We start from the raw sequence: 22,423 nt of genomic DNA, 5'->3' as shown, positions 1-22,423 counted from the left end.
GTTTGTTAAAAAAAAAAAAAAAAGTCACAATGTCATTTTACTTCATTTTTCTTTCAATATGTTTTACTTACCTGGCACTGTATTGGAGTGGGCTGTGTGTACTCAGATTTCCGAATCTGGTGCATAAGTTGTTCATCAAACCCAAAATGAGCAAAACTACTTCCTGGTCTAGGAGGTGCAGCACCAGAAACCTAGAGATAAAGACAACTTGCAGGAATGACTTGTACTTCAAAACAAACAGCATTAGAAGTTCAAGAATATTTGCCTGTATCTACCTAGCATTTAGTTGGAGTATGAAGAAGTGAAAATGTAAGTCTGTAGCTAATAGCCTACACTGTTTGAAAAGGTAAAATTCAAATAATAACAGGTCTAAAAACCTCATATAAAAAACTCCAAGGGCCTCCCTGGTGGCGCAGTGGTTGAGAGTCCGCCTGCCGATGCAGGGGATACGGGTTCGTGCCCCGGTCTGGGAGGATCCCATATGCCGCGGAGCGGCTGGGCCCGTGAGCCATGGCTGCTGAGCCTGCGCATCCGGAGCCTGTGCTCCACAACGGGAGAGGCCACAACAGTGAGAGGCCCGCGTACCACAAAAAAAAAAAAAAAAACAAACTCCAAGATAAATATTCCTGAGATAATGGTCATATCATTTTAAATGATTAAGGGCCTAGAAATCTCTTAAATCAAAATTAATTTTCTCTTAAGAAATAAAAAGATGTTCAGTAAATTGGAAAAAGCCACGAATAACTATTAACCAGGTGGTAGAAAAAATAAAATTTACTCTTGAAATAAAGAGTGCAAATGAGCTCCAAATTCAGACACGTCTATACCCACTAGTTACAAAGATATTGTCTACTGTCTCCAATTTCAGTGATGCCTGAAGAGCTAACATCCCGCTCAGTGATGATCCAGACACTGCCAAACGTTGTTTGAACTGCACCCAGGTGAAGAACTGGGCTCCACCTCCATCAAGGCTTCTCAGGTGATGCTGATATTTCCAATCAGGATTTCACTTAAAAGTTTTTTTGAAGGGGTACTTCTTAGAAAACAGACAAGTACGTACACACACACACACCCATCCACCCTCCCACCCACCTACCCCTCAGAAAACACAAGTTCAAACATCACATAGCAACTGGTAAGGCCCGAAAGTTGTCCACACAAGAGCATACATCACTGTATTATCTGTGTGTTTCACGTAACATCTAGCAGCACCCTAAACAATGTGGTCAGTGTGCAACCCAAAGCTTTTTAGTGGACATTTTAAACTATTATTCTGCTATTAGTACATGCATATTTTTTAAAGTTGTTAATTTCTTCTTCTAATTAAAAATGCGTGCTGTATATAGTTTGAGAAGCAAGTGTATCTTAATTTCGAAATAGTCTAAAACTTCAAGTATTGTCCACATCTATTAATCTTTTCTCCTCTTCCTGAAGATGGGGACCCCTTGCCTTCATCTCTAGCCCACCCAACGCAGTTCTTAGCATACTGTTCTCACTGCAGAAATACTTGCTGATTAGTTTTAAGGTCACATGACCTATTGTTCCAACACAACACACAAAGTTGACTGAACACATACATATAGCATTCATGTGTATCACATGAAAGAGAATAATCCTATCCTAAAACAGCTATAAGACTAAAACAACAAAATCAAGACACAAGAGCTCAAGGGATCTAATTACTACTTTATCAAAGATAGTTCAGGGACTATTAGAAAAGAAATTCAAGATTATTTCAGTTTGGATAAGCAGTAATACTAACCCTGCGCTAGTTAACATTAATATGAATATTTGCCTTAATGGCTGACTTACCCGAAGATTGAGCTTATGCCGGAGATCTATTAGCTGCTGTGGGGTGAGGTTGGTTATCTCTTCATGTTCATTGTAAAAATTTTTTTCAAATGGTGGATAGTCAATCTGCAGGTCCAATTATTCAAAGTTAGTCTAGAATTCAAGAGTCAATCCTGTAAGTTTGATTTTAATGCAAAATAACCTTTCACAAATATACAAGTAAAGCCATAACCAGCTAGAGAGAACAAAGGAATTCATTCATTCATGACACAAATCCCGAAAAGTACAGCCAGTACTTTTTCTTATTCCTGTTTTCAATATAAATACCAATCTACTTCCTAAAGAGACGCTTAGGACACCTCAGGTTTGAACAGCCTTGATGCAGACTAGGGAACCTCTAATGCCAAAAAGGACTCAGATATTCCATCATATAACATTTAAATATGTTTTGCAGTAAGCTGTTCACCTAGATCTCGGCATTTAAAAACATTTCTAGTATTTCCTTTGGGGAGAGCTCTACCTTTAGAGGGAATTCCATTCTTTTTAAAAACATGGAACTGTTTACATAACTTTTAAGAAGCGTATGGCCAAGCATTTCCAATTCCAAAGAGGGAAGAAGTCATTTCTGCTAATCTTTCATAGCTTACTGTACTAAGAATACAAAACACTAGCATATTACCACATATGAATCTGGCTAAATGATTCTCTTTCTGACATGATATGTCTACAATAAACTTATTTTTTAAGGAGAACTTAAGCCTTTCATAGGTGGTCAAAAATTTCATAACTCTAGATACAGCCTAAAATTAATTCTTTCTATGGTACTATCAACAAAAAGAAAGAATTTAGTTTTCCTCTGGCATTATTAACAGGACCTTTTGCTATGCTCCCCACAATGCTGCACTAAGCCCTTTTCTTCAGTTCTCTGCTCTTACCAGAACAGAAGGTCCATGAGGACAAGAATATTTGTCTTTGTTCACAAAAATCTATAAGTAAGTAAATTTTTTACACACCATTTTTTTTTTTTAACCCAGAAGAGAGGGAAAAAAAAGAAGAATGTGAAGAAAGGGGTATCCTTTCTTCATATCTGATCTCTCCTGGCAGAGTTCTCATTATATTAAGACAACTGTGGGATACCCCAGGCAGGATAATGAAGTTTGAGCACTTTGTCAAATATCTCAAATATTTTATTAAATGAATATTTCAAATATTTGAGCTTTTCCTTATTAGCTTTTCACTCTTCATCATGCATGCATTCTCCTAGATCAGTTTCAGATATTTAGTTTAACTTGCCACATGTAAAATGCCAACTCCTTATGTGGTAACAGCTGTGCAAAAGGAAATATTTAAAAAGCTGAATATAACCCATACTCCAGTCTAGATCAGTAGTTCTCAAACTTTTTAGTCTCAGGTACCCTTTACACTTAACAGAAACACAATGAGCTTTTGTTTATGTAGGTTAAATCTATTGATATTTACTGTATTAAACTTAAAACAAATTTTAAATTTATAATTCATGATAAAGTAACAACAAACCCGGGAACCTAACTCAACATAATAAAGGCCATGTATGACAAACCCACAGCCAACATCATTCTCAATGGTGAAAAACTGAAACCATTTCCTCTAAGATCAGGAACAAGACAAGGTTGCCCACACTCACCACTATTATTCAACATAGTTTTGGAAGTTTTAGCCACAGCAATCAGAGAAGAAAAAGAAATAAAAGGAATCCAAATTGGAAAAGAAGAAGTAAAACTGCCACTGTTTGCAGATGACACGATATTATACATAGAGAACCCTAAAGATGCCACCAGAAAACTACTAGAGCTAATCAATGAATCTGGTAAAGTAGCAGGATACAAAATTTAATGCACAAAAATCTCTTGCATTCCTATACACTAACGATGAAAAATCTGAAAGAGAAATTAAGGAAACACTCCCATTTACCTTTGCAACAAAAAGAATAAAATACCTAGGAATAAACCTACCTAGGGAGACAAAAGACCTGTATGCAGAAAACTATTAAGACACTGATGAAAGAAATTAAAGATGACACAAACAGATGGAGAGGTATACTATGTTCCTGGATTGGAAGAATCAACATTGTGAGAATGACTATACTACTCAAAGCAATCTACAGATTCAATGCAATCCCTATCAAACTACCAATGGCATTTTTCACAGAATTAGAACAAAAAATTGCACTATTTGTATGGGAACACAAAAGACCCTAAGTAGCCAAAACAATCTTGAGAAAGAAAAACGGAGCTGGGGGAATCAGGCTGACTTCAGACTACACTACAAACCTACAGTAATCAAGACAGTATGGTACTGGCACAAAAACAGAAATATAGATCAATGGTACAGGATAGAAAGCCCAGAGATAAACCCACGCACATATGGTCACCTTATCTTTGATAAAGGAGGCAAGAGGATACAATGGAGAAAAGACAGCCTCTTCAATAAGTGGTGCAGGGAAAACTGGACAGCTACATGTAAAAGAATGAAATTAGAACACTTCTTAACACCATACACAAAAATAAACTCACAATGGATTAAAGACTTAAATGTAAGGGCAGACACTATAAAACTCTTAGAGGAAAACACAGGGGGAACACTCTATGACATAAATCACAGCAAGATCCTTTTTTGACCCACCTCCTAGAGAAAGGAAAATAAAAACAAAAACAAATGGGACCTAATGAAACTTAAAAGCTTTTGCACAGCAAAGGAAACCATAAAAAAGATGAAAGGGGACTTCCCTGGTGGCACCGTGGTTAAGAATCCTCCTGCCAATGCAGGGGAAACGGGTTTGAGCCCCGGTCCAGGAAGATTCCCACATGCTGCGGAGCACCTAAGCCCGTGCGCCACAACTACTGAGCCTGCACTCTAGAGCCCGCGAGCCACAACAACTGAAGCCCGTGAGCAACTACTGAAGCCCGCGTGCCTAGAGCCCGTGCTCCGCAACGAGAGAAGCCACTACAATGAGAAGCCCGCACACAGCAACAAAGAGTAGCCCCCACTGGCCACAACTAGAGAAAGCCCACACACGGCAATGAAGACCCAATACAGCCAAAAATAATAAACAAATAAATAAATTTATTTTAAAAAGATGAAAAGACAACCCTCAGAATGGGAGAAAATATTTGCAAACAAAGCAACTGACAAAGGATTTAATCTCCAAAATTTACAAGCAGCTCAATATCAAAAAAACAAACAACCCAATCCAAAAATGGGCAGAAGACCTAAACAGACATTTCTCCAAAGAAGATATACAGATTGCCAACAAACACGTGAAAAGATGCTCAGCATCACTAATCATTAGAGAACTGCAAATCAAAACTACAATGAGGTATCTCCTCACACCAGTCAGAATGGCCACCATCAAAAAATCCACAAACAATAAGTGCTGGAGAGGGTGTGGAGAAAAGGGAACCCTCTTGCACTGTTGGTGGGAATGTAAATTGATGCAGCCACTATGGAGAACAGTATGGAGGTTCCTTACAAAACTAAATATAGAACTACCATATGACCCAGCAATCCCACTACTGGGCATATACCCTGAGAAAACCATAATTCAGAAAGCGTCATGTACCACAACGTTCACTGCAGCTCTATTTACAGTAGCCAGGACATGGAAGCAACCTAAGTGTCCATCGACAGATGAATGGATAAGGAAGATGTGGCACACGTATACAATGGAATATTACTCAGCCATAAAAAGAAACAAAATTGAGTTATTTGTAGTGAGGTGGATGGACCTAGGGTCTGTCATACAGAGTGAAGTAAGTCAGAAAGAGAAAAATAAATACCATATGCTAACACATATATATGTAATCTAAAAAAAGAAATGGTTCTAATGAACCTAGGGGCAGGACAGGAATAAAGACAAAGACACAGACACAGAGAATGGACTTAAAGACAAGGGGAGGGGGAAGGGTAAGCTGGGACGAAGTGAGAGAGTAGCACTGACATATATACACTACCAAATGTAAGACAGATAGCTAGTGGGAAGCAGCCGCATAGCAGAGGGAGATCAGCTCGGTGCTCTGCGACCACCTAGAGGGGTGGGATAAGGAGGGTGGGAGGGAGACACAAGAGGGAAGGGATATGGGGATATACGTATGCACATAGCCGATTCACTTTGTTATACAGCAGAAACTAACACAACACTGTAAAGCAATTATACTCCAATTAAGATGTTAAAAAAAACCCCACAACAAACCCATCACACTTTAACATAAATGCTTTAATAAAAGTAACTTTTTTTTAACATCCCTTTACATTTTTGCAAATCTTTCTAATGTTTGACTAAGAAAATATTTCCTACTGCATTCAAATTGTTGCAATGTTGTTTTGATTAAACCCAAGGGAGAAAATCTGTCCTCACAAAGATATGTAGTTGGAAAAGGGACAGGAGTATTTATTAATAATCTTTTCAGATGCTTGTGGACTTTAACTCTTCTTCAATACTACACTAAACCTTGACAAGTGGACATTTCTTAAAGATTTTTTTCATTGTGTAATCTGAAACTGTATCAACGAACTTTTACATTGTTACATTATAATTCATCGGTCTATCATGCACTTTGAATGGAGCCTTTACTCATGCATGATTTTGTAACATTGTGTATTGGCCATTTGAAAACAATGGTTCACTGAGATGGTCTGCAGATCATCCAAAACATTTCATTATATAATTAAAAAACTACATATAACATGGTTGATTATCCACAGACTTTAAGTATTAGAAAGCTATCAAGCTCACTGTGGTGAATATGTTTCCCAAATTCTAATTTTTGCTTGAAAGCTTGATTTTCTATCACTGGCAATAGACACTTTTGTTTTCCTTGAAGTGTCATCTATTTTCTCAAGTGAAAATGGTGTTCCATGAAAAAAAAGCAGCTAGCTTAGCTCACAACTCGAACACCTAAGTGCCTTTCCTTGAGACAACTGTCATATTTTGGCATGCAATAAAAATGATTTGCTCTTCCCATTTTGTCACAGGATAAAAAGACATGTTAACATAAAGGTCAAGGTTTGATAAATAATTTTTACTGTTTCATCAAGGATATTGTTAAGTGAAACTGGTTTGTATTTGTTTTGGGTTTTTTTGGGGAGAGTGGTGTGTGACTGTGATGATCTGGCAGGGAGAAGCAACTGGTGCTACTGTCCTGATTCATATTAATGCGTCAGCATTGCTTTTAGTCATTGGTGCAAATGCTGACACAGTGAAAAAGGTAAATATCTCAGCATTACTATGAAAATTCTTTTGACTCTGTAGACTCCGTGAAAAGATCCTTCTAGGACTCCTTGGACCACACTTTGAGAACCACTGCTCCAGATCTAGAATCACTGTATGCAAGGTCTAGTCTGATATTTAACCTGGATGAAATACTGATTTCCCCCCCACCGCAAGTGAGTACACTGATATCCTCATTTCCTTTTCCTGATTTAAGGGCCATGTAATTCCTGGTTCCACTTTGAAGGAACAGCCCCTCATCTGCCCCAGATCTGGGAGAAATACTAAAGATTTACAGCAATTAAAAAGCAAATGCAGGGGCTTCCCTGGTGGCGCAGTGGTTGAGAATCCGCCTGCCAATGCAGGGGACACAGGTTCGAGCCCTGGTCCAGGAAGATCCCACATGCCGCAGAGTAACTAAGCCCGTGTGCCACACTACTGAGCCTGTGCCCTAGAGCTCGTGAGCCACAACTACTGAGCCCGTGTGCCACAACTACTGAAGCCCACGCGCCTAGAGCCCATGCTCTGCAACAAAGAGTAGCCCCCGCTCTCCACAACTAGAGAAAGCCCGCACACAGCAACAAAGACCCAACACAGCCAAAAATAAATATTAAAAAAATAAATAATAAATTTTTAAAATAAATAATTAATTAATTTTTAAAGAAGCAAATGTAGGCCCACAGACCCACTGTGAGATGAAGATGGTAAGTGATGGTGTAGAAACCAAGTACAATTGCTTGAAAAAAACTGAATGTGAGCAAGTGACTGGGCTGTACCTTCAATAGTATAGGCTACAAAGTCTCAACCACTCAGTCACCTTCTGACTCAACCATTTGGTAAAGATGACAAGACCTCAAAGAAATAGTCTCATGACATAATAAGGAGTACGAATCAGGATACTGGGAAAACCTAAATATTAAAGCTAAAGAAAACTGTATCAGCTTGACAGAGGAGTCAAATTCAGCAAGAAACACCATACCTCTGAATGATCAATGGGCGGAAGAGGATCAATGATTTTTTTGGAAGGTGCAATTGGATTTCCATCACTATCATATTCCAAATTATCCTCCTCCTCCTCTTGAACCACACCAGCAGTTGGATTCTCTGCCATGTACCGAAAATAAGCTTCCTGCAGGAAAGCACAAGAACATAATCAGACCCAAGTATAAACGAGAACATTTCTGCTCCTGTAATTAGTGCATACAGTGTACAGATAACTGCACAGTTTAAATACCTACCAAGACTCTTACTGGCAATGATTCCTTTAACAAGAGCAGTATTCAGAGGGACAACCAGAGGAATGAACGAGACGGTTACACCATCAAATGCTTTAGCTTTGCTTAAAGGAAGACTTCTGTATCTGTCTGTTCCACAGCCTTCCTCGGGTGGGGTGTCTACCTACCCTGCCCAGAGCTGTGGAACACATGCTGTGGCTTTACCAATCCAAGTTTGGAAGGTGACACTGATTAGAAGGGTCACAAATCTGGGAAAGGCTCACTCTGGTTCCCTTCTCACCATCCCACAACTGAAAGGGGAAAAAAAAACACTACCGAAAAAAAAAAACTACAGGACAGTCATTTAATTAATGTTCCATCTTGAAACACAAGAATCACAAACAGAACCCTTAGAAACAGGCAGAGGTTGGATGTTGCTCGGGTCCCTCCGTAGACCCCACTCTACTCTAATCCTTGATTTATCAGAACAAACATTAACTTTGGATTAAAAAAGTCAAGCTGAATAAAGCGCATATTTGCTTTTGATATCATAGTTGATCAAAAGTTCCATCTTCAACAGGGGGGAAAGTCACATGAATCTTTATATTACCAACTGGTCACACATGCAGAAAAGCAGCAAGTCAAATGACATTCCCTGCTGAACGTCAGGAATGGCCATTTCAGTGAAGGCAAGCTCTAACTTGTCCCCAGTATAGACTTTGTGGGGTAAAAGTAAAAGAAATACTGCATAGGAACTCACTTGGTCATCTTCCTCTTCAATGTCATCTCGAATACCCCTGGAAAAACAAGCGGAGAAACAAACTTCCCTGCAAATGTTCCACATACCCAGCTCCATACTTATAGCACATTAGTGTTGAATTCCATACAGCACAGGAACTCTCAACACTAACAATAACAAAGCAGCAATAAGCACACTGTAAACTATCCATCCATCATATACGTCTGGTTTCACTCTATAAGCCACAGTTTGCATTTCTTTTGAATGGGATGATATGGTACCCCTAGAAACATCAAATACTAACAAGAACATAGGGAGTAAAAACTTTTGAAGAGAGATACCCAAGAACCCTAGCCTTGTCAACCTCATACAACAAACACAGTACAGTGTTTAATATAAAGCATTTTATATTAAAAAAAAAAAAACCCTGCATTTGGTACATACTAAAAAGACTGTCACAACTTTCTTAATGTGCCCCAGAGTTTCTAGCCCTAGAGTAACTGCATTCAGCCAAAATCCTTGGGGACAGAGAGAAAAACTACATCAACTCTTTTTAAAATCTGGGACTAAAACTCCCGAACAGTTCACACGGAGAAGTGGACCATCGCCACTGGCATCTCTCAGGAGCTGTGGACAGTATGGTTGCTTAGTTCCCATAAGCATCTCTTCTTTTTTTTTTTTGAGGTATGTGGGCCTCTCACTGTTGTGGCCTCTCCCATTGCGGAGCACAGGCTCCGGACGCGCAGGCTCAACGGCCATGGCTCACGGGCCCAGCCGCTCCGCGGCATGTGGGATCTTCCCGGACCGGAGCACGAACCCGTGTCCCCTGCATCGGCAGGCGGACTCTCAACCACTGCGCCACCAGGGAAGCCCAAGCATCTCTTCTTAATCAGACTTTCTGCCTAACCTAGAGCACTTGCTCTCCCTAAGGCAAGCAGCACTGCCAGTGAAGGGAAGCTGGAAGAGGAGGCAGCACACAGTAAGCGCCAAGGAGAGGGCGGAACCTCCATGTGGCACAGGAACCTTGGGGAAGGCCTGAGCACTGACTGCCAAGTAGAGGTCAAACTCCTACCATGCCTCCCTGTACTTGGCAAAAAAGCCTTAAGAAGAGTATATTCAGCAAGGGGACGAGGAGAATTCTCTTTTCTAGAAAATAAAGTATTTCAAGTTCTGACTAGTGGCTAAAGCATGTCACTCCTTAAATAAATTAGGTTTTATTATTTATTAAAAATATACATAGTTTTTTGTATACAATCACCATTACTTCTTAAAATCAATCACATAGGCATAAGCCTGTTTTATATCAGTTATGGGACAAGACCGAAAAATGAACCCAAACTTTAGTAATGATGCTCTCTCGATTCTCTCTGTAACTCATTCTTGTGTTTATTAAAAACTATTTATAGTTGAATACCAAAAAGAATGCTTTTTAATTACTATAAGAAATATTATTCAAGATACAGGAATAACTTTAAGTCATTTGTGTATTTTAATTTTTCTCTATAAACTCTGGGGGTATAGGCTCTGCAATACTGTAGCAATTTTTATGTAACTTTTTTGAGGGAGAAGAAAACAACTTACTTTACGTTTTTTCTTTCCTTGTCCTTTTCTTCAAGCCTCTTCATGTCTCTAGCTGCTTGATCCTAATGAAACAAAAGGCCGCAAGGAATCACCAACTAAAAACACTGAAACGGAAATTTCTTTATAAAGAATTTTTAGATTCAGACAAGCACCACCACAGTTTTAGCTATGCATTTTAACAACTGCATTTCGATGCAATCAAATTGTTTGACAATTATTTTTTAAAGAGAAATACCCAAATGTTCTAAAAACTTGACTGTACATGGATTGCTTAATTTTTATCTGCAAATATACCATGCATGGAAAAATTAGCAAAAATTCTTGACTGATCTGATTAAGAGTTAATGATATAATTACCAATGGGGCTGGTAAAAAGTGCAGACTTCTAGATCTGGCTCTGGGAAGGTGGCTCTCAGCCTGGGGTAATTTTGTCCCCCATGGACATCTGGCAATGTCAGGAGACATTTCTGCTTGTCGTAACTTGGGGTGGGGGATTGTTACTAACATCTAGTGAGTAAAGCCCATAGATACTGCTTAACATCCTACAATGCACAGGACAGCCCACAAAACAGAGAATTATCCAGCCCTAAATGTCAATAATCCTGAGGTTGAAAAACCTTAATCTAAATACACCTACTACATCAGAACCCTTTGGGTTGGACTTAAATGCATGTAGTTTTTCCACTTTCCATAGGCAATTCTTATACACAGCAAATTGATAATTATTGACCTAAATTAATTCTTTGTTTTATACATGTGAAAATCAAGGTCAGAAGAATTAAGTAATTTTCCCCAAGGGTAAAACACATTCTGCGTAATTGTTTCTTGTTACAAAGCAACATGAGTTTTTCTGACTCCTTTGATGTAAAAAAATGCCACTATATATAACCTGGCATAATCTAATCAAAAGTTCCTGATAAAGAATTATTTTAAAAAGAAATATTACACATAAACACTGTTTTTCAAGGGACTGAGCCACACATAAGATATAGTAAAGGCTATGGGTGAAGTGAAGATGACTATGCAATGTAACATAAGAAAAGGGCCACAAACACTTAAAGAACATATTTTTTAGACTAAATCTTTTTTGAAACACTAGCTAAAAATCAATCTTCATCTAGTTCAAACACTAGAAAAGTTTACACCTCCTAGAAAAGTTTGCACCTGAGATCAGGGATTAATGCAATACCCTGGCAACAACACTCTCCCCAAGATCAGATAATATCCAATCTCTCTGTCCTAAAATCAGAAAAACCTCTTTGGATACTATACCAAAAAAATACCCAGAAGAATGATACTATATCAGAAAGATCTAACCTCCAAACAGCTTCAACTACTTGAAATTCCAAGCAAGAGAATTTGGGCCATTCTTGGATACTCCTACTCAAAAAGGGCTATGCCAGCTTGCATTACCAAACATTAAATCTGAATTTAGACATAGAAAATCAAAAGTTGATTTTTATTCTAATTCATCACTAGGGATCTGAAGAAATGACAAACATAGCCCTTTGGGAAATGTCCATATCTCAAAAAGATGGGGGAAAAAAAAAGACACGTATAAGACATCTCAAACATGACAAACCATTTATTTATTGCCTTTAGTTCTAGAAAGAATCATTTAACATACTCTATTTACTAAATTGCTACCATGTTGCAAAGCACATGTATGTTCTGAGTAGTTTTGGTTAAGCATTATGGCAGAAATACACAAAGCTATAAGAACTCAGATACTGAATGATACAGCAAAAAGAATATGGGCTTTGGAGTTGAATCCTGGCTCTGCTACCTTTTATGTATATATTCTTCGGAAAGTAATTCAAGATGTTCTAAAAGGTGGGAAACTCAAAATACTCAATGGGTACCAGTGTGACAATGAATGAAGTAAGCCAGGATAAGAAGAGTTCTATTCTTTTGACACAGACATGCTTCGCTTACACTTTAGTAAGTACGAATATTCTAAAGAAGCATGCCCTAATTTTTCTTGTAACACATAGCTCTGAGTCTTATTTTCTAATATTTGATAAGAGACCCAAGCTCGAGAAAAATATTTCTCCACTATAAGAAAATTATAGCACAAGTGTGATGGTAAATGGTTCTAAACGATGGCCTCAGTGTCAAGAAGACAATAGGGACTGATGGGTGAAGTAGAAAAAGGCTGCCTTGTCTAAAGCAGGCAGCTATTTCCTCAACAACAGCCTATTTTTTGCCACACAAGAATGCAGGCCTAGTCTTGCCAGACTTTCCACTTTTCAAGAGTCTGATCTTTTCAACAAAATCTCCTGATCTTAAAAACGTTGGCTCATATTTTAAAAAAGCAATGTTTAGGCCAAACAAAAACACATCCATATTGGATTGTTTTTTTCCCCTACTTCCTTAGAGGAGAGAAGAATTCTGGCTGAAGACTTTAGGTAACAAGTAACTGAGGAATGTAGAAGGACTTCACTTCATAAGCAATGAGTGACAGTTTTTGAGCAAGAGGAGTTGCGTGACAGGAAATCACCCTGTAGCTGTAAACACCACATCCACAGGAGAGCAGGGAGCCTAGAGCAGGGAGAGAATTTAGATCAGGCAAGAGTTAACGAAGGTATAAGGTAAGATGACTATAGGGGACACAGAAAGAAACAGATGCAAGAGATACTGTAAAGACTGACAGAACCTGGCAAATGACAAGAGGAAGGCAGCAGTATGTACTGGACAAGAGCTAGTTCTCAGGACCACTAAGCAAGAAAAATTAGATTTGAGTCCCAGGTCTGCCACACAGTACCAATGTGATTTGGAGAAGGAATCTGAATTATCTTAGGGTTCAGTGTTCTTATTAGTTAAAAAATTATATTTATATATAGTTTTTCTGCCTATTCTCCTTTGTTATTCTGAGGATTAAATGAAGCAAGTCATGAACATGCTTGATCATTTGCTAGAAAGAAAGTAAGAGAGGGAAAAGATGTGGCACATATATACAATGGAATATTACTCAGCCATAAAAAGAAACGAAATTGAGTTATTTGTAGTGAGGTGGATGGACCTAGAGTCTGTCATACAGAGTGAAGTACGTCAGAAAGAGAAAAACAAACATTGTATGCTAACACATATATATGGAATCCTAAAAAAAAAAAAAAGGTTATGAAGAACCTAGGGGCAGGACAGGAATAAAGACGCAGATGTAGAGAACTGACTTGAGGACATGGGGAGGGGGAAGGGTAAACTGTGAGAAAGTGAGAGAGTGGCATGGACATATATACACTACCAAATGAAAAACAGATAGCTAGTGGGAAGCAGCCGCATAGCACAGGGAGATCAGCTTGGTGCTTTGTGTCCACCTAGAGGGGTTGGATATGGAGAGTGGGAGGGAGACGCAAGAGGGAGGGTATACGGATATATATGTATATGTATAGCTGATTCACTTTGGTATACAGCAGAAACTAACACGTCATTATAAAGCAATTATACTTCAATAAACATGTTAAAAAAAAAAGAAAAGAGAGGGAAGAATCAAGGTGGTGGAATAGCAGGACATGGAACTCACCTCTTCCCACAAATATACCAAGAATACATCTACAGGGACTTCCTTGGTGGTGCAGTGGTTAAGAATCTGCCTGACAACGCAAGGGACATGTGTTTGATCCCTAGTCCGGGAAGATGCCACATGCCGCGGAGCAACTAAGCCTGTGAGCCACAACTACTGAGCCCACGTGCCACAACTACTGAAGCCCATGTGCCCTAGAGCCCATGCTCTGTATCAAGAGAAGCCACCACAATGAGAAGCCTGCGCACCACAACAAAGAGTAGCCCCTGCTCACCGCAACTAGAGAAAGCCTGCGTGCAGCAACGAAGACCCAACGCAGCCAAAATAAATAAAATTAATTTTATAAATAAATGAAAAGTTAAAAAAAAAGGAAGTGGTACGGGACCCACGCCCTCGGGAAGGAGCTGAAGAACAGAAGTTCCCATACTCTGGGAAATCCCATCCCCAGCAGGGAGATTAGCTGGAACAGAAAAGGAGCTTCAGAGGCTCAGAGGAGAGCACAACAACCAGTTTGTGGCAGGCAGAACAGAGAGAGACCTACACTGTAGGTCTGTGCCACGGCCCTGGGAGCCTCAGCATGAGAAGCTCGTCTGCTGGTATGGGGGTGGGGGGAGGGTGCTGGAATGCGGGGTTTAGAGAACAGACCTGGGGGGAGGACTGCTGCTGGCTGCATGGAGACAGCCTGAAGGGGCTGGAGCGGGGAGCGCAGCAGTAGTAGCGTTTTCAGAAGAAGCCTGGGCCGCCACAGAACCAAAGCACCAATGTTAAGTGGCAAAGGGAGGGGTGGGGCTGCCACTGCGGCCTCCTTCCCCAGGCACTGGCCATTGCCTGGGCAGGCTTGCGAGCCACAGCTGCCACCCTAGCCCCCTCCTGCCTGGACAGGCTTGTGTGCCCCCGCCACCTCGGCATCCCCAGGAGCAACGCCAGTGGGTTGCCCACATGCAGAGGTGTGGTTGAAACCACAGCTGAGCCCCAGGGGCTGTGCGACTCACGAGCAGAGCTGAAATCTCTCCCAGCAGCTGCGTGAACCACGGATTTAGACCTCTGCTGCCAACTTTGTAAATCCAGTGCCTGTGGAACAACCAAACGGACCACAGGTGCTCCCGTGGCTGGGATGGGTCTGGCTTTAGCAGCTGTGGGCTTTGTGGACCAGTATACGTGGGGGCTGGGCCCGGCCAGGGTCTGAGCTGCCTCCACAGCTCCCACAGCAGGTCCAGGTGCACACCTACTGCAGTCCTGGGACCTGACTTCAGCGGATCTGCGCTGCTGGCCGTGCAAAAACAACGCCGGAGAGACACCAGGGCCTGCTGCTGGTGTACCCACGGTTGAGGTGGGGCCAGGGGCCACACCAACAACACTGTACTCTGTGAACCCGCACAATGGGTGAAAGGTGACACAGCAGAGGGTACTCACAGATGAACAGCTCCAGCGGAGGAATACCCAGTGGCTCCGCTTCCAGCGGGAGCCCTCCAATCACACCTACCTCACACTGCAGATCAGAAATGCAGCTCAGAAACAGATCTGGGGGCTTCCACTCCAACAGCTAGGGAGCAGACCCTGCCCCTGACAGGACAGTGACAACCAGAGAGCAAAGAGGAGGCCTCGCTCAATATCCAGTGCAGGCTCTGGTCACACCGCCAGTCACACCTCCTATCAAGGGGATAACGGCCGGCATACACTGAGGAAAGAGATGGCAAACATCCATACTAAAAACAGCCCTCACACCCAAAATGATTAAACCCACACAGGCTACACAGGGACGATACCACATAAAAACAGCCCTCCAAGACAACAGTAAATAATTGTTTCTCCTAAACTCATAGAGCAAAAGCAATGACTACAGTGAAGAAGCAGAGGAAGTACTCCCAACTGAGAGATGGAGAGAATTCCCCTGAAAGCACAGACAATGCAGCAGACCTCTTCAGTCCATAGACACCAAGTTCAAAAAGGAGATAATGAGAATACTGAAGGAACCAAGAAAGGCTGTCGACAGAAATGCAGGTTACTATAAAAAGGAACTAAAAACTGTAAGGAGGAGACGAGAAAAATTAGAGAATTCATTAGAAGAGATGAAAGCTGAACTAAAGGCTATGAACAGCAGAATGAATAATGCAGAAGAACACGTAAGTGCTCTGGAAGATAGAATAATGGAAATCACCCAGTAAGAAGAGCAGACAGAAACCCCAACGAAAAAAAGTGAAGGAACTATAAGAGACCTGTGGGATAATACAGAGTGCCCATCTATGCATAACAGCGATCCTAGAAAGAGAAGAAAGAGAAAAGGGGAATGAAAATTTATTTGAAGAAATTATGGCTGAAAAATTCCCAAACCTTAAGAAGGAAACATATCCAGATACAGGAAGCACAGACGGTGGCAAACAAGATAAACCCAAACAGACCTACACCAAGATGTGTTATAATTAAAATGGCAAAAGTTAAAGAGAGAATTCTAAAGGCAGCAAGAGAAAAACAAAGTTAATTACAAGGGAACCCCAATAAGGCTATCAGCTGATTTCTCTACAGAAGTGTTTCAGGCCAGAAGGGGGAGGCAAGCTACATTCAAAATCCTGAAAGGGAAAAATCTGCAAACTAAGACACTACCCAGCAAAGTTATCATTTAGAATAGAAGGAGGGATAAAGAATTTCTCAGACAAGCAAAAACTAAAAGAATACAGCAATACTAAACCTATACTAAAAGAAATATTGAAAGGTCTTCCCTAATAGAAAAGTAAGACTCTATAGGAAAGAGGAGGACCTTCAAGATGGCGGAGGAGTAAGAAGTGAAGATCACCTTCCTCCCCATAAATACATCAAAAATACATCTACATGTGGAACAACTCCTACAGAACACCTACTGAATGCTGGCAGAAGACCTCAGACTTCCCCCAAAACAAGAAACTCCCCACGCACCTGGGTAGGGCAAAAGAAAAAAGAAAAAAACAGAGACAAAAGAATAGGGACAGGACTTGCACCTCCGGGAGGAAGCTGTGAAGGAGGAAAAGTTCCCACACGCTAGGAAGCCCCTGCACTGGTGGAGATGGGGTGGGGGTGACGGGGGGAAGCTTCGGAGCCACGGAGGAGAGCGCAGCAACAGGGGTGCAGAGGGCAAAGCGGAGAGATTCCTGCACAGAGGATCGGGGCCGACCAGCATTCACAAGCCTGAGAGGCTTGTCTGCTCACCCGCCGGGGCAGGTGGGGGCATCAGATCCCAGGGAGAGGACTGGGGTTGGCTGCGTAAACACAGCCTGAAGGGGGCTAGCGTGCCACAGCTAACCGGGAGGGAGTCCAAGAAAAAGTCTGGACCTGCCTAAGAGTCAAGAGACCATTGTTTCTGGGTGTGCGGGAAGAGAGGATTCAGAGCACCGCCTAAATGAGCTCCAGAGACGGGCATGAGCCGCGGCTATCAGCATGGACACCAGAGACGGGCATGAGACGCTAAGGCTGTTACTGCAGCCACCAAGAATCCTGTGTGCAAGCACAGGTCACTATCCACACCTCCCCTCCCAGGGGCCTGTGCAGCCCATCACTGCCAGGGTCCCGTGATCCAGGGACAACTTCCCTGGGAGAACACACGGCGCACCTCAGGCTGCTGCAATGTCATGCTGGCCTCTGCCGCCGCAGGCTCGCCCCGCATCCGTACCCCTCCCTCCCCCCGGCCTTGGTGAGCCAGAGCCCCCGAATCAGCTGCTCCTTTAACCCCCTCCTGTCTGGGCAAAGAACAGATGCCAGAGAGCACCCTACATGCAGAAGCAGGACCAAATCCACAGCTGAACCCCAGGAGCTGTGAGAACAAAGGAGAGAAAGGGAAATTTCTCCGTGCAGCCTCAGGAGCAGCAGATTAAATCCCCACAATCAACTTGAGATACCCTGCACCTGTGGAATACCTGAAAAGACAACGAATCATCCCAAAATTGAGGCGGTGGACTTTGGGAGCAACTGTAGACTTGGGGTTTGCTGTATGCAACTGACCACTTTCTGATTTTTATATTTATCTTAGTATGGTTTTTAGCGATTATTATAATTGGTGGACTTGTTTATTAGTTTGGTTGCTCTCTTTTTTATTACTTTTAATTTTTTTAAATTTTATTAATATTTTTTATTTTCATAACTTTACATTCTCTTTTTTATTTATCTTTCTTTCTTTTTTATCTCCCTTTTCTTCTGAGCTGTGTGGCTGACGGGGTCTTGGTGCTCCGGCCAGGTGTCAGGCCTGAGCCTCTGAGGTGGGAGAGCCGAGTTCAGGACACTGGTCCACAGGAGACCTCCCGGCCCCACGTAATATCAATCAGCGAGAGCTCTCCCAGAGATCTCCATTTCAACTCTAAGACCCAGCTCCACTCAACGACCAGCAAGCTCCAGTGCTGGACACCCCATGCCAAACCATTAGCAAGATAGGAACACAACCCCACCCATTAGCAGAGAGGCTGCCTAAAATCATAGTAAGTTCACAGATACTCCAAAACACACCACCAGACGTGGTCCTGCTCACCAGAAAGACAAGATCCAGCCTCATCCACCAGAACACAGGCACCAGTCCCCTCCACCAGGAAGCCTACACAACCCACTGAACCAACCTTACCCACTGGGGGCAGACACCAAAAACAACAGGAACTACAAATCTGCAGCCTGCGAAAAGGAGACCCCAATCACATTAAGTTAAGCAAAATGAGAAGACAGAGAAACACAGAGCAGATGAAGGAGCAAGGTAAAAACCCACCAGAACAGGGCCTCCCTGGTGGCGCAGTGGTTGAGAGTCCGCCTGCCGATGCAGGGGATACGGGTTCGTGCCCCGGTCTGGGAGGATCCCATATGCCGCGGAGCGGCTGGGCCCGTGAGCCATGGCTGCTGAGCCTGCGCATCCGGAGCCTGTGCTCCGCAACGGGAGAGGCCACAACAGTGAGAGGCCCGCGTACCACAAAAAAAAAAAAAAAAAAAAAAAAAAAAAAACCCACCAGAACAAATGAAGAGGAAATAAATAGGCAGGCTACCTGAAAAAGAATTCAGAGTAATGATAGTAAAGATGATCCAAAATCTTGTAAACAGAATGGAGAAAATACAAGGACCTAGAAGAACTAAAGAGCAAACAAACAATGATGAACAACACAATAAATGAAATTAAAAATTCTCTACAAGGAATCAATAGCAGAATAACTGAGGCAGAAAAACAGATAAGTGACCTGGAGGATAAAATAGTGGAAGTAAGTATCACAGAGCAGAATAAAGAAAAAAGAACGAAAAGAATTGAGGACAGTCTATGTCTCAGAGACCTCTGGGACAACACTAAACTCACCAACATTTGAATTATAGGGGTCCCAGAAGAAGGAGAGAAAAAGAAAAGGACTGAGAAAATATTTGAAGAGATTATAGTGAAAACTTCCCTAATACGGGAAAGGAAAGAGTCAAGTCCAGGAAGCGCAGAGTCCCATACAGGATAAATCCAAGGAAAAACATGCCAAGACACATATTAACCAAACTATCAAAAATTAAATACAAAGAAAAAACATTAAAAGCAGCAAGGGAAAAGCAACAAATAACATACAAGGGAATCCCCATAAGGTTAACAGGTGACCTTTCAGCAGAAACTCTGCAAGTCAGAAGGGAGTGGCAGGAAATATTTAAAGTGATGAAAAAGGGCTTCCCTGGTGGCACAGTGGTGAAGAATCCGCCTGCCAATGCAGGGGACCCGGGTTCAAGCCCTGGTCCGGGAAGATCCCACATGCCGCGGAGCAACTAAGCCCGTGAAAGACAACTACTGAGCCTGCACTCTAGAGCCCATGCTCCGCAGCAAGAGAAGCCACCGCAATGAGAAGCCCACGCACCACAATGAAGAGTAGCCCCTGCTCGCTGCAAATAGAGAAAGCCCGTGCGCAGCAACAAAGACCCAACGCAGCCAAAAATAAAAATAAATATATTTAAAGTGATGAAAGGGAAAAACCTACAACCAAGATTACTCTACCTGGCAAGGATCTCATTCAGCCCCTGCTCGCTGCAAATAGAGAAAGCCCGTGCGCAGCAACAAAGACCCAACGCAGCCAAAAATAAAAATAAATATATTTAAAGTGATGAAAGGGAAAAACCTACAACCAAGATTACTCTACCTGGCAAGGATCTCATTCAGATTCGACAGAGAAATTAAAACCTTTACAGACAAGCAAAAGCTAAGAGAATTCAGCACCACCAAACCAGCTTTACAACAAAAGCTAAATGAACTTCTCTAGGCAGGAAACACAAGAGAAGGAAAAGACCTACAACAACATACCCAAAACAACTAAGAAAAAGGTAATAGGAACATACATGTTGATAACTACCTTAAATGTAAATGGATTAAATGCTCCAAACACAAGACATAGACTGGCTGAATGGATACAGAAATAAGACCCGTATATATATACTGTCTACAAGAGACCCACTTCAGACCTAGGGGCACATACAGACTGAAAGTGAGGGGATGGAAAAAGATATGCCATGTAAATGGAAATCAAAAGACAGCTGGAGGAGCAATTCTCATATCAGACAAAATAGACTTTAAAATAAAAACTATTACAAGAGACAAAGACGGACACTACATAACATCAAGGGATCAATCCAAAAAGAAGATATAACAATTGTAAATATTTATGTACCCAACATAGGAGCACCTCAATAAATAAGGCAAATGCAAACAGCCATAAAAGGGGAAATTGTCAGTAACACAATAATAGTAGGGGACTTCAATGCCCCACTTTCAACAATGGACAGATCATCCTAAATGAAAATAAATAAGGAAACACAAGCTTTAAATGACACGTTAAACAAGATGGACTGAACTGACATTTATAGGACATTCCATCCAAAAACAACAGAATATACTTCTCAACTGCTCAAGGAACATTCTCCAGGATAGATGATATCTTGGGTCACATATCAAGCCTTGGTAAATTTAAGAAAACTGAAATCGTATCAAGTATCTTTTCCGACCACAACGCTATGAGACTAGATATCAATTACAGGAAAAAAAACTGTAAAAAAAATACAAACACACAGAGGCTAAACAATACACTACTAAATAACAAAGAGATCACTGAAGAAATCAAAGAGGAAATCAAAAAATACCTAGAAACAAATGATAATGGAAACACAATGACCCAAAACCTATGGGATGCAGCAAAAGCAGTTCTAAGAGGGAAGTTTAGAGCAATACAATCCTACCTCAAGAAACAAAAAAAATCTCAAATAAACAACCTAATGTTACACCTAAAGCAATTAGAGAAAAAAGAACCAAAAAAACCTAAAGTTATCAGAAGGAAAGAAATCATAAAGATCAGATCAGAAATAAATGAAGAAGAAATGAAGGAAACAGTAGCAAAGATCAATAAAACTAAAAGCTGGTTCTTTAAGAAGAAAAACAAAATTGATAAACCATTAACTAGCCAGACTCCTCAAGAAAAAAGGGAGAACACTCAAATCAACAGAATTAGAAATGAGAAAGCATAAGTAACAACTGACACTGTAGAAATACAGAGGATCATGAGAGATTACTACAAGCAACTGTATGCCAATAAAATGGACAACCTAGAAGAAATGGACAAATTCTTAGAAAAGCACAACCTGCCAAGACTGAACCAGGAAGAAATAGAAAATATAAATAGACCAATCACAAACACTGAAATTGAAACTGATTAAAAATCTTCCAACAAACAAAAGCCCAGGACCAGATGGCTTCACAGGCGAATTCTATCAAACATTTAGAGAAGAGCTAACACCTACCCTTCTCAAATTCTTCCAAATACAGCAGAGGGAGGAACACTCCCAAACTCATTCTACGAGGCCACCATTACCCTGATACCAAAACCACACAAAGATGTCACAAAAAAAGAAAACTACAGGCCAATATCACTGATGAACACAGATGCAAAAATCCTCAACAAAATACTAGCAAACAGAATCCAACAGCACATTAAAAGGATCATACACCATGATCAAGTGGGGTTTATCCCAGGAATGAAAGGATTCTTCAATATATGCAAATCAATCAATGTGATATACCATATTAACAAACTGAAGGATAAAAACCGTATGATCATCTCAATAGATGCAGAAAAAGCTTTTACCAACACTGATTTATGATAAAACCCCTCCAGAAAGTAGGCATAGAGAGAACATACCTCAACATAATAAAGGCCATCTATGACAAACCCACAGCCAACATCTTCCTCAATGGTGAAAAACTGAAACCATTTCCACTAAGATCAGGAACAAGACAAGGTTACCCACTCTCACCACTATTATTCAACACAGTTATGGAAGTTTTAGCCACAGCAATCAGAGAAGAAAAAGAAATAAAAGGAATC

General features: G+C 41.2%; 1 protein-coding gene across 1 annotated transcript in view; it reads right to left on the bottom strand.

Annotated features, from left to right (window-relative positions):
- Positions 1–22,423, bottom strand: part of DDX42 (DEAD-box helicase 42) — a 51,068-nt gene that overhangs the window by 8,623 nt on the left and 20,022 nt on the right. The window contains exons 5-9 of the mRNA XM_079724649.1: positions 10,571–10,632; positions 9,011–9,047; positions 8,016–8,165; positions 1,813–1,917; positions 72–191 (exon numbers count right to left, since the gene is read on the bottom strand). Coding sequence (XP_079580775.1) covers positions 72–191; positions 1,813–1,917; positions 8,016–8,165; positions 9,011–9,047; positions 10,571–10,632 — 474 coding nt within the window. The remainder of the gene's footprint in view (positions 1–71; positions 192–1,812; positions 1,918–8,015; positions 8,166–9,010; positions 9,048–10,570; positions 10,633–22,423) is intronic.

Source organism: Hyperoodon ampullatus (assembly GCF_949752795.1).
Source record: "Hyperoodon ampullatus genome assembly, chromosome: 19".
NCBI classification, from domain to species: domain Eukaryota; kingdom Metazoa; phylum Chordata; class Mammalia; order Artiodactyla; family Ziphiidae; genus Hyperoodon; species Hyperoodon ampullatus.
The sequence above is the reverse complement of the archived record's forward strand: the minus strand, read 5'-3'. Positions and strand labels throughout refer to the sequence as shown.